At 37.2% G+C, this 13997-nt stretch overlaps 1 protein-coding gene across 1 annotated transcript in view; it reads left to right on the forward strand.

The window, feature by feature from the left end:
* SYCP2 (synaptonemal complex protein 2) overlaps positions 1–13997 on the forward strand; it is a 102748-nt gene that overhangs the window by 34556 nt on the left and 54195 nt on the right. The window contains 6 exon segments of the mRNA XM_066235658.1: positions 2241–2340; positions 3945–4102; positions 6164–6233; positions 6925–6982; positions 7501–7634; positions 8085–8515. Coding sequence (XP_066091755.1) covers positions 2241–2340; positions 3945–4102; positions 6164–6233; positions 6925–6982; positions 7501–7634; positions 8085–8515 — 951 coding nt within the window.

Here is a 13997-nt window from a genome sequence, read left to right on the forward strand (position 1 = left end):
ATGCATCCCCACTGGGATCCACCCAGCAACACCTGTTTGGGACCAATGCTTGAATCAACCGAGCTATTTTTAGCTCCTGAGGCTGCTGTGCTAGGACTGACCAAGCCATCCTCAGTGCCTGAAGCTGATGCTCAAGCCAATTGAGCCACTGGTTGCATGAAGGGAAGAGGGAGAGAAGGGGGAGGGGGAAGGGGAGAGAAGCAGATGGTTGCTTCTCCTGTGTGCCCTGACTGGGAATTGAACCCAGGACATCCATATGCTGGGCCAGAGCTCTATCCACTGAGCAAACTGGCCTGGCCAGAAAACTTATCTTTTGCCTCAAATTTGTATCTTCCTTCATACTTCCATGATGTACCATTGATGATGTCCTTGATTCCAGCCACTTTTTCCCACCATACCTACACCTAAGGCACTGGTGATTTTTCCCATAGTGTCCCCCACATCCTTTCCTTCTTGCTCCCTTTCCATACTCACTTTAGCATATTTAGATCAACACAGTCATCTCTTATTTGGTCTATGACATTTTTTCATCCTGTGAGTTACCCAATATAGTAGACCACTGATTTTTCTTAATACTAGCATTTTTCAGCTCAGAAAGCTTTATGTTCTCTGTGTTTATTTCACTCAGTCTATAAACTTGGACTTTGTTCTGAGACTACAGTTTTACTCTATCAGAACTCTCTTCACTTTAGGAAAGTCAGTTGCTTTACTGTATCTTTTTTGCTTTATGTTCATTCTTGCCTTGATACCTTTATTTATGTAGTTTCTGTTTTATCTTTACTCATTTAACATGTACTTACATTTACAAGTCTTGGTTCATTTTCACCTTCTTTCCAGAGCTTTATTGAAGTTTACTAATCTCTCACCTTTTAAGGCAACTATAAATTTTACAGGCTTTTCTGTACAATTTGGCATGTTTGTTATGATTTTTTCCCTTTAGTCTTGTGTCCATCATTAAATTAAAAATGCCATCTTATATTTCCCTTACATGATTAGATTATAAAAGGCATTTCTGTGTCTTTCTATCAGAATCATAACTTGAGTAGTTATTAAAAATGCAGATTCTTTGACCCTTCCCACACCTTATACTTACTGAATCATAAATTCTGAGAAAGCTTAAGCACTGTAAAGTTTGAAAACATTGCACTATTGTGAAATAACCATTATGTTTTCAATAATTTCAAAAGATACTGTGCATTTACTGTGGTTGTTCCTCATGGTTTAAGATAACTACTCCTAGCAGAAGAAAAATTTCTGAAGTCTCATCAAGGACTCATTATTGAAGCATTTGTGTGAATAAGTGCTCAGGTCCCATTTGCTATACCACTAGGAACTGTCTTTTTTAGGAAGAGTCTATTGGTTCAGTAGCTTGTTTTCTGCTTAAACTTAGAATTTCCTTTCCTCCTGTCATCCCTCACCTTTCCTCCTGTCACCCATCACCTTCCCTCCTGTCATCCCTCACCTTTCCTCCTGTCATCCCTCACCTTTCCTCCATGTCCCATATACAAACCCATGTTACACTCCATCTATACTTTTTTTTTCTTTGTCCATGGGTAGAGGTACTTTTAAAAATAGCTCTCCTCTGCCTCTACAATTTGTTACCACCTACTCCTTCATATGGTTCCTTCTGACACTCCTGTCCCATGTTGTCCCCGCCTTTGCTTTTCTACTTCTGTGGCTCTTACCGGTCATTCCAGGATGAAGTTAAAAAAGCATATCTTCATTGGAACCACTGATTTGTGTATCACTAAGTTTCCGAATTTCTATAGCTACTTATAACTCTGACTCCAAAGCAGTTTAGTCTTCACAGAATATTGATATATTTTTTAATGTGAGGAAGTTTTGGACAATGCTTAATGTTATAAAAGCATTCATAACACATTTATATAAATATATATCCAAACATCATCTACATGAAATAGGATAGGAAACTGTGAACCATTGGTTAACTAGATAAACTCAGTATTGATGGAAAATTTTTTTACATGTCTAGATGTCGTGTCAACATTCTTTAAAACTATATTCCTTTCTTGTTTTGGCTATCTGTTCAATACCAAACATTAGGATAAAATCCTTAGTGCAAAGTCAGCCTAAAACAAAGAAATTTCTGGGTATCATGTTCATAAAATGTCACATATCTTTTGCATAAAGTCAAGGTAAAATGTTATTGAATAAAATTGTAGGATATTTAATTTTTAAAGGTACTATGTGTTTACTGTGGTTGTTTCTTATGGTTTAAGATAATTATACCCAGCAGAAGAAAAATGTCTGAAGCCTCAGTAATTGTTACCAGTGCAGAAAGTTCCACTGAGAGAAGACCATTACTTTTAATTGACACATGTGAGTTTTACTGTCTTAAAAGATTTCTAACAACTGCCATTATATATATATATATATATATTTGCATTTTTCTGAAGCTGGAAACGGGGAGAGACAGTCAGACAGACTCCCGCATGCGCCCGACCGGGATCCACCCGGCATGCCCACCAGGGGGCGATGCTCTGCCCATCCTGGGCATCGCCATGTTGCGACCAGAGCCACTCTAGTGCCTGGGGCAGAGGCCAAGGAGCCATCCGCAGCGCCCGGGCCATCTTTGCTCCAATGGAGCCTTGGCTGCGGGAGGGGAAGAGAGAGACAGAGAGGAAGGTGTGGCGGAGGGGTGGAGAAGCAAATGGGTGCTTCTCCTGTGTGCCCTGGCCGGGAATCGAACCCGGGTCCTCCGCAAGCTAGGCTGACGCTCTACCGCTGAGCCAACCGGCCAGGGCTGCTATTATATTTTAAAGCAGAAAAAAATTCAGGGCTATTCTGGACATAATTTACCTAGAGGATAAGTTGGGGATATAAAAATTGAAAACTATGAATCATAAATGCTTTCTAATTGTCAAGAAATTTCAAATGTTTAAAAAAAGGTTTAATAGATATTGACATATAAACATTTAAAATATTAATATCCAGCGTTACTAATTTATAATTTAAGTGGGAGCAACATAACATGGATCAAACACTGAATTAGGCCACTTTGGCTTGTTTCCTCGCTCCCAAATGTGTATTTGGTACAGCTTATCCTCTGGTAAAGTTTAGAACCAGTTTTCTTTCTATAACGTAGGACTGAAGTGTGTCTGCCCCATCAAGTTATAGGTTTAAGAATAATCATTCATTTATATGATAAGAAATATTGTGAAGCCTGACCAGGCGGTGGCACAGTGGATAGAACGTCGACTGGGATGCAGAGGACCCAGGTTCAAGACCCCGAGGCCGCCAGCTTGAGCGCAGGCTCATCTGGTTTGAGCAAAGCTCACCAGCTTGGACTCAAGATTGCTGGCTTGAGCAAGGGGTTACTCGGTCTGCTGAAGGCCCACGGTCAAGGCACATATGAGAAAGCAATCAATGAACAACTAAGGTGTCGCAATGAAAAACTGATGATTGATGCTTCTCATCTCTCTTCGTTCCTGTCTGTCTGTCCCCATCTATCCCTCTCTCTGACTCTCTCTGTCTCTCTGTAAAAAAAAAAAAAAAAAAGAAAAGAAATATTGTGAAACATTTGACCAGTATTTGGTACATACTAAGAGCTAAATAAAAATAATCTGATACCGTATACTAGTTATAAATACCATCTTATTTAACCTTTATTATAAGAATTTAATAGTGACCTCCTGTTCCCAAAATACAATTGCCTATTAGGTAGGCAGCTAATGCCAACAGGCTCTTCACACTTAACAGGTCCAAAAATAAATTTTCTTTTCATGTCCCTCCACCTCCCTGTCAGTTTTTCCCCCATTTCTTCTTTGGTACATGGTATCCATAACCCATTTAATTGTCTAACCAGAAACCTGGGACTCATCCTAGAATCTCCCTTTTTTACCTTCTTCATCTAAAGAATACCTCAGTAATAGCAATATGTAATTTAAAACTTCACAAATATACCAGTTCTTTGTCCTTTTTAGCAACACCACGAAGAGGAAAAATTAAACCACCACTTCAAGTGATGAGTTCTGCAGAAAAAACTGGTATTTCTAAAACATCGGAAAATGAAGTGGATGATGCTTTATCACATCGATCTAAATCACCTGCAAGAAGAAATAGGGGAGATGATACAGACAAAGTAACTTCACTTTGAAAGCACTTTTTAAAATAAAATTTTGTCAAGTTATTGTAGAAATACATATTTAGCTAACCTCTTTTACAGGCAGTGAGTGTCTCACTTTAAGGCATTGCTTTTTCTTTTTAGGTATCATTTATTGTCCTTGAACATAAATAAGGTCATTCTCATAACTCCTTTACTGTGCTGACAATAAAATCTAGGAATATTTATTCACTATAACTGATTTATGCATTTGTTTAGAGAAAGGGTTCACCCTCATTCTTTAGTTACACAAATTAGTGTCTGCTATGGAGATGGTTCTGGTATAGAAATATAAGATACAAGTGTACTCTGTCCTTAAGTGTCTGTCTCCAAGTCTAGTGTGGGAATAAGACAAATTAATAAAATCATAATATTCTCAGATGTACCTATAGGATGAAGTAGGAACCTAGTGGAGGGGCGGGTGCCTTATGCCAGAGCTGGAGGGGGAGGGTGAAGATCAGGAGAGGCTCTATGAGGAGATGGAGAATGAGTTGATTTCTGAAGAGTAAATGTTATTCAAATGGACAATGTGGACAAGGGCATTTATGCCAGATAATTGAAGGGACAGAGCTGGGAATGGATAAGAGGAAATTGTTTTTAAGAATAATAGGTAATCGGAGATACAGATAAGAGTGTAAATGAAGAACACCTAGTAGCTTTTGTTTCCTCTGAAGTGCAAGGATGGTGAATTTCTCTTGGGGTTGACATATAGGGTTCAGGGACAAGTCAAGATTTGGAGTAGCTACTGAGATAATAGAGAGGGCTAAGAATGAGTATAAGTGTTAGTGTGGAGGACACAGTTTAAATTAGATTCAATTTTATTACAGCATCAGTTCAGAAACACGTAATATGTTCTCAAAGCTTAGTAGCCTTGGTATTTGAATTAAAAAATAGGTGATGATTAAAATAAAAAAATGGTTATGTGGCAGAAAGATAAAGGGTACAAGAGTTGATATTAGAAAAAATACTCAAAGTGATCATTCAATTCAGTTTTGTGGCATGGTACGGAATGTTGTAGCATGATAAGCATCCTAGGCTTGTGCTTGCTTATTGTCAGAGGAACTCTTCTGTCATTATGACAACCAAAACCACACCTGTGCATTTTCATACTGCTCCTCTCCCAGTGTAGAGAACCATTGGCTAGATTAAGCAGAAAGAAAGCCATAGTAAGGCAAAATATCTTAGCCTAGACTAGAGGGTGTATTTTTCTGACAGTGACATCAGATTTGTATTTGATATGGGAAAGTGTTGTATCTTTGGCTATGGAAAGACAGGAAGTTTGTTGTAGGTAAGAAGTTACCTGTGCAATGGTTGAAACTTTACAACATTCAATGTTTCATAATTTCCAACTCTTATATAGATAATAGTGAAAAGACAGAATAGATGCGGGTTATGAGATCAAAACAATAGAAAATGTGCCATGAAGATCCTAGAAATAGTTACAGGTGAAGATTGATTATTTTACTAGTTATAGAGAAATCAGGAATTTTGTAGGATATTCTGCCTCTTTATTTGTAATGACCATTATTTTCTTGTTTTAGGATAGATAATATTCTAAAATGGGTATAACCTTTATGAAATACAGTTGACACTTGAACAACACAACTTTGAACTTCATGGGTCTACTTATACATAGATTTTTTTCAATGAATACTATAAATGTATTTTAAGATTTTTTAAACATTTTCTTTAGCATTATTGCAAGAACAATGTATAATATATACATATAACATATAAAATATAGTACATATTAATCAACTGTTTGTTATCGGTGAGGCTTCCAGTCAACAGTAGGCTATATTAATAGTTAAGTTTTGGAGGTAATCAAAAGTTATATTCAAATTTGACAGAGTGAGGGGTCTATCAATACCCTTAATCCCCAAGTTGTTCTAGAGTCAACTGTAAATAGTAATGCTATCCAGCTTTTAATAGCAAGGCCAATTTATTTTGAAAGTTTTAATCTTAAATACTCTGGTATTTAAAAGTTTTCATATAATATCTTAATTCAAATTTACATTAATATGTCTCTTGTGTTTATAGCATACCAAAACTGCCAACATTGTAGAAAAGACAGAAATTAAGGACACTGAATTGCTAAACGAAAATTTTAGTAAGTACTTTTTGGTTTAATCTCAGTCACTCTTTTAAAATATCTATATTTCTTTCTATACTTGCCTTTTGCTACACTGGTTTGTATTGATTTGAAGAAGAAAGACATAATAAATGTGTTCAGCTTTATTCAAGGAATTAGAAGTTACAAAGATATTTAATATAGTCTCTTACCACAGATTTTGGGTTTGGGGGGGGGAACACAATCAATCAATCTCTTTATTCCAATATGTAAACCTTGATCAAGATCTATACTGGCCCTGGCCAGTTAGCTCAGCAGTAGAGCATCGGCCCGTGTGTGCAAGTCCTGAGTTTGATTCCTGCCCAAGGCACAGGAGAAGTGCTCATCTGCTTTTCCAACCTTCCCCCTATCCTTTCTCTCTATCTCTCTCTTCCCCTCCTGCAGCCAAGGCTCCACTGCAGCAAAGTTGGCCCAGCGCTGAGGATGGCTCCATGGCCTCCGCCTCAGGTGCTAGAATGGCTCCGGTTGCAATGGAGCAATGCTCCAGATGGGCCAAGCATCGCCCCCTGGTGGGCATGCCAGGTGGATCCTGGTTGCGCACATGCCAGGAGTCTGTCTGCCTTTACCCGCCTTTGGAAAAATACAAAAAAAAAAAAAAAAAGATCTATACCAATTTCACCCTACCAACTGTATGAAAAAATAAAAATACTATACTTTTTGTTTTATTTAGATGGACCTCAGTATATTGTTCCTGATTCGCAGGCAGTGCGAAAAATAGATAAACCTGTGTAAGTATGAGAAAACCCATTAAATCTTTTAGCATATATTGTTACTTTTAGATGAATGTAACATATTTAAAGGAAGGCCTTTATAGTCTTAGAATGTATTTTTGGTTATAGCATTAATAATCTCTCAAGTACTATGATAGCACAATGGGAAACAGTCTATGTCCTGTCCACATCAACCAACATAACTCCTTTCAAATTGAGAGACTTAACATGAACGAGATTTTAAAAATAATAAAGTATGACTGCAAAGAAATTTTACTTAGTGTAAAGATACAGTGGAACATGTAAGATAAGTGAGATGTATTTAGGCAGATATAAATATAGTAGCAATAATGGAACTCATAAAACTTGAACCAAATATACAGTATATTTTAACATTCATTGTGACTCATGAAGACATTTTCATATTTGACTGTTAAAATATTGCTATCAATAAAAATTGACTAAATTAAACTCAAGGTCTTAGGTCAGAGTCATAACTAATGTTTTGTGATATAGTAAGCAAATTTATTTTCCAGGTTACCTGGTGTTACAGACAATATTCGTGGAAATAAAATGCCCTCTAAATGGGCGTGTTGGACACCTGTAACAAATATTAAGCTATGTAATAACCAAAGAGCAAGTACTTTACAAGGAGACACAATTAATCAAGGTAAAACATACAGTTGATCTTAACATGGGTTTGAACTGAATGGGTCCACTTATACACATGTTTTTCAATAAATTTTGTAAATGTATTTTTTCTTCTATATGATTTTCTCATAACGTTTTCTTTTCTCTAGCTTAATAGAGAATACAGTATATAATACACATGACATACAAAATATGTGTTAACTGTTTATGTTATTGGCAAGGCTTCTGGTCAGCAGTAGGCTATTAGTCATTAAGTTTTGGGAGTTGAGGTATACGTGGATTTGACTGCATAGGGATTGGCACCGCTAACCCCATATTGTTCAAGGGTCAACTAGTTTTCTCGGTACATAATAGTAGTTCAGGAAAATATTCATTTCTTGAAATGTCTGACAAATATCTTTGGTTTTAACAAATTTTATACATGATCACTTTATTAATTTAGTAAGAATTCATTTCTTTCTCCCATTAGATATTGCTACCAACAAAAAAGTTTCTAAACAAAAATCATCCTCTTCAGCATCTGATGATAATTTTGAAGAAACAGGAAAGGTAGAACATAAGAAAGAAAGAATGCAGAATAACAAAATAGATAAAGCAGAAGTAGATGTTTGCAGAAGAAACAATCAACAACTAAATCAACATTTAGAGCAGAAAAACAGTGAAAATACCAAGCAGAGTGATTGGCATGTTGAATCTCAAACTACTTTTAAATCAGTTCTCCTAAATAAGACAGTTGAAGAATCTGTCATCTATAGGAAGAAATATATATTGTTAGAAGATGTGAATACTGATATTTGTGATAAAAGCCCTTCTCCTAGCAAAAGTACAAAGAGTCATAGAAAACCAAAGAAAAGACTAACTTCTGAACTTAATAGCTGGAATTTGCAACAGAGAAAAATGGTGAGCTCTCAGCATGTTTTATTTCTGTATACCTGTAATGTGCTTGCTTAATAACATAAGAAAGTAAAAGAAGCTTGATTGCTGCAAATTTAACATTTATAATGCCTTGTTCTTTAACATAAACTCTGAACGAGTGCTCCTGAGCTCCTGCATCTCTCCTACTCCTAACTCTGGTAAAGCACAGGTACCTGCTGGTATGTAGTAGACATGGACATAGGTGACTAGATACAGCATGAGTGAATCCTTTCTTGACTTTTTTTGAGTCATATATATAATTTTTAATATTCTAGCTACATTAAATTTTCTAATATACATTTGAAAAATGTGAAATTAATTTTAGTAATATATATTTTTATTTTTCAGTTACAATTTACATTCAATATTATATTAATTTCTGCTTTGTCTCCTCTTGTTGGGTCTTTCCCACTCTTCTTCCAATTCTTTTGAACATGCATACAGAACTGTTTGCCTTTGCCTCTCAAGTGGTGCTTACCTTTCTTTTTAATAAATGGCTATTTTTGTGTCTGTTAGTTTTAAACTATTAGTGTAAAGACAATTTTATTCAACATTTCTTTTTCGTACACCAGCACAGCTTTGCACATAGTAACACCTGAAGTATTTCTTGAATTACTGCTTTAAAGTTTTACAAGATTTTTCAAGAAAGGATTTAAGTGGGGTGGAGGATGTTGTCTTTTACCTTAACTGTTGCTCATCTCTATTGAAGCCTCCACTTCAGATTAATCATCTGTAGAACATCTCCAGGACAGTTTTAGCTATTTTGTATCATACTTTGAAACTGAAAGTTTACTTTTTGTAGCAGTTACCATGACTTATTTTTTTTGGGGGGGTCACCTCTACCAAGATGCAGATTAAGGAAAGTTTTAAATCATAATAAATTTCTAAGAAATTGCCAATAATGCAATTTATTTTTTGCTATTTCTTATAGGACCAAGGTTATATAGGCTGTTATTTTTTTTCTTCCAGAGTATTAATACCTGGGAGCCAAATTTCCAATTTCTGAATTTCTAAATTGTAAAATGTTCATATGTTAGAACATCTCAGTATACAAATGAAATATTTAATAGATAATTTGCAATTATCATGTATAATTATATATATTATTTTATTTGTTTTGACCAGACTCTTTATTATTTTGTTTTTAATCTAAAACTCACTATTTGAAACTAATTTGGCTACTTTTTTAACCAAATCCTTTTGGGTTACTTTATTTTTGGTGCTTAGTACACTATTCTTTCTTCTTTCTAGTTTTAGTTGCTATTTAGTTCCTTTAGATGAAGAAGAGTAAGAGTTTCTTTTGTTTTTCTTTCTTTTTTCTTCTTCCTCCTTTTTTGTCTGAATGCTGATCTGGTTCTCTAGTTCTAATTTTAAACATTTTTCTTTGGAATTTAGAATCATTTCACAGAATTTTTCTGAGGTAGGCATTCCTTTTTTCCTGGAAGCACAGAAACTTGATCATCTAAGCCAGATTCTCAAACTTTTTGAAGTAGAGGCACATTTAAAATTCTACAGATAATTGTAGGTGCACTATATACAAATTTCTGAGAACTATGTTATAATAATTAAGTCAAATATTAAAGAAAAAAATATAAAGTCCAAGCGTGCTTTTATGGTAATTAAACAAAATAAATACGACAAAATTAAATTTATTCTGACATTAAAAAACATTTTTATGTTACTTTTTTTGTTATGCTTTTTAGAATTTGTAAAAAAGAGGGGTTAATAAAAAGAGACAAAAAAGTTATTTTTTATATATATAGATACATTCTTAGATTTAGTAAATTTTAGCCAGGCAGGTCCTGGCACAAATGTGTTAAGTTTTTTCATTCTTGTGTTTATGAGAAACATGAGCCTGATGTGTCCTAGTGATTACTTCAATGTTTGGGCATATATTTGAAAGGCAAACTCTCATTTCCTCATCAATACATTGAAGAATTCCTCTCTTTTTACTCTTAATTGTGTCGAGGGTAGAAAATCCTAATTCACATAAATAGGATGTTAAAAATTGTAGTAAAATATTCAAAGCTTTTAAAGATATTGCCACATATTCTTTTATAGAAATCCAAAAGGCTTCAAGAGACAATTCCTTATGTTTAATCATCAATCCACCATCAGTGGATATAGCTGCCAGTTCTTCTTCTGTTAATGTTAGACCAAAATCACTTGAAGCTTCCATGAATGGGTTTCTAATCCAATCGTATTGTTCAGTGTTAATTGATAAAAAATGCTATAAATTAAATTCTGCCCATCAGCCTTCAAGTTCTATTTTATTTACACTTAACTTTTGCTCACCTCAGAACCAGATTCTTCAATATCACGTTTCTTTTTGAGAAATCCATTTTGGATGTGAGGGCGATCTGGCTGCGACATCTGTCACCCATTGATCGCCAGGGTTGATTCGGCTGATCTGGCTGGCTAGGCGGGTGTCCCCTTCCTCCCTCACCGCTCCATGTGCGTCCCTCCCGAAGCTGCGCGCTCGGTCGAAGAGGACGACCTTCCCCGCTAGAGGAGAGGACCGTTCTTTGGTCAAGGGTATACGAGTAGCTGCGCTCCCCTGCTAGAACCTCCAAACAAGTCTCAAGAAATCTATCCATTTTATTTGGGTGCATTTACCTGAAAATAATATAATGTGTTAATAATAAGTATAATAATGATGTGTTAACAAAAAGAGTGGTATTTCTGTAATGAAATGGTATAATAGAGTAACTATATTTATTTTTTATTTTTATTTTTTGTATTTTTCTGAAGTTGGAAACAGGGAGGCAGTCAGATAGACTCCTGCATGCACCCGACCGGATCCACTTGGCATGCCCACCAGGGGGCGATACTCTGCCCATCTGGGGCATCGCTCTGTTGCAACCAGAGCCATTCTAGCGCCTGAGGCAGAGGCCACAGAGCCATCCTTAGCACCCAGGCCAACTTTGCTCCAATGGAGCCTTAGCTGCAGGAGGGGAAGAGAGAGAGAGGAAGGAGAGGGGGAGGGGTGGAGAAGCAGATGGGCGCCCCTCCTGTGTGCCCTGGCCGGGAATCGAACCCGGGACTCCCAAACACCAGGCCGATGCTTTACCACTGAGCCAACAAGGCCAGGGCCTATATTTATTTTTATATTTGGGCACAATCCACAAATCAGCGCAGCTAGTAATTCCAGGTCCCAAGTGGGAACGGTGCGGAATTAAGAAAATATGGGGTCAGGAGGGCCCTGTAATTGCAACTGGCAAGAACAAGGCGTGCCCAAAAACCGCATCTTGCTTTATTTATAGGGCAAAGTGAGGCCATTAGCAAATCAATGAGATCTCTGATCACGTTTTCAAGGCAACCCAAGAATTTTACCACGTGCAGAAAACCACCACGATACATATCATCTTAACTTTACACTAAACAAAGGATAGAAGAAACTTGCCTCCAGTCTTTCTGGGGAACATGGGGGGGGTAGTGTAAACAATCCAGCACCACAGCTTAACAGCCTTTTGCAACCTAATCAGGCAAGTGAGGTGAGGGGTTGGGCAGGCTGTCAGCTTACAGCCAATTCCCCACACCCCTGTCCCCCAAAAATCTAAACTCCAAAAACCCTGTTGGTTTTTTGGTCCCTGACAGGTACATATTTCTCTGGAATAAATACCACAGGGCGCACCTGGAAATCTTCTAGGCCGCACACTTTGAGAACCACTGATCTAAGCTGTGCTCTGCTCTTTAAAAATCAACTTCTGTTTTCAGAAAGTTTCTTCAGTCAACTCCTTTCTTTGTTAAGCATGACATCCTATTACGTCCATGCATAGATTATTCTCCTCTAAGGTCTGTCTTGATTCTGTCTTTCTGTTCATTGAGTAAACCTAGAGATATAGAACCTCATTTCAATGGTACAGATTTCCCAAGTTGGCTCCAATTATACCAGGTGTGCTTAAATTGTATACTATTTTACCCTGGCCGAATAGCTTGGTTGTTTGGAATGTTGTCCTGAACTACAGAGTTTGCTGGTTTGATCCCTGGTTGGAGCATATGCACTAGTGAATTGATGTTACTGTCTCTCTCTTCCTCACCCTTCCTCTCTTGCTAAAATCAATAAATAAACATTTTTTAAAAAATTGTACACTGTTTTAGGGGAGGTTCATTTTTGCTACATTTTTATCAAGCCAAGTAAACCTTGTCTTCATTACGCCAATCTTAAGAATATCTAGTAAAACTTATCTATTATACATAAAAATATATCAACTTAAAAATGGTTAAGATAGTAAACTTTGTTATAATTATGTTTATGCTGTATTAATTTTTTTTTAATTCTTCTCTTTTTATTTTATTTATTCATTTTAGAGACGAGAGAGAAAGGAAGAGAGAGAGAGAAGGAGAGAGAGAGGAGAGAGAGACAGAGAGAAGGGGGGGAGGAGCTGGAAGCATCAACTCCCATATGTGCCTTGACCAGGCAAGCCCAGAGTTTCGAACCGGCGACCTCAGCATTTCCAGGTCGACGCTTTATCCACTGCGCCACCACAGGTCAGGCTATGCTGTATTAATTTTTAAAACCCATATGCAGGCCCTGGCCGGTTGGCTCAGCGGTAGAGCGTCGGCCTAGCGTGCGGAGGACCTGGGTTCGATTCCCAGCCAGGGCACACAGGAGAAGCGCCCATTTGCTTCTCCACCCCTCCGCCGCGCTTTCCTCTCTGTCTCTCTCTTCCCCTCCCGCAGCCAAGGCTCCATTGGAGCAGAGATGGCCCGGGCGCTGGGGATGGCTCTGTGGCCTCTGCCTCAGGCGCTAGAGTGGCTCTGGTCGCAATATGGCGACGCCCAGGATGGGCAGAGCATCGCCCCCTGGTGGGCAGAGCGTCGCCCCTGGTGGGCATGCCGGGTGGATCCCGGTCGGGCGCATGCGGGAGTCTGTCTGACTGTCTCTCCCTGTTTCCAGCTTCAGAAAAATGGAAAAAAAAATAAAATAAAATAAAATAAAACCCATATGCCTGATTCAGAAAAGTGAAAATAAAATCAGAAAAACTTGTATCTTTAAGAATATTGTTATAGTTTTAACCAAATTATCTAAAATTATGCAGATCATAATTGTTCATAGTCACTCCAGTTTTTAAAATATTAATACGATTTCCTTAGAGAAGTTTTAGGTGTACAGTTTCCCCTATCATTAACATCTTACATTAATATAGTACATTTGTTAGAAATGATGAGCCAATATTGATACATTATGATTAATGAAAATGTCAATATTTTCCATAAAAATTCACTCTGTATTGTTCTGTGTGTTTTCACATATGTAGAGCAACATGAACCCACCATTACAGCATCATATATAATAGCTCCACTGCTCTAAAATTCCCTTGTTTTCTATCCCTCCCTTCTTTCTTCTCCCCAAACTCCTGGCAATCACTCATCTTTTCTTCTTCTTTTTTTTTTTTTTTTTTATTTTTCCGAAGTTAGAAGTGGGGAGGCAGTCAGACAGATTCCCTAATGCTCCCAACCAGGG

Source organism: Saccopteryx bilineata, chromosome 6 (assembly GCF_036850765.1).
Source record: "Saccopteryx bilineata isolate mSacBil1 chromosome 6, mSacBil1_pri_phased_curated, whole genome shotgun sequence".
Taxonomy (NCBI): domain Eukaryota; kingdom Metazoa; phylum Chordata; class Mammalia; order Chiroptera; family Emballonuridae; genus Saccopteryx; species Saccopteryx bilineata.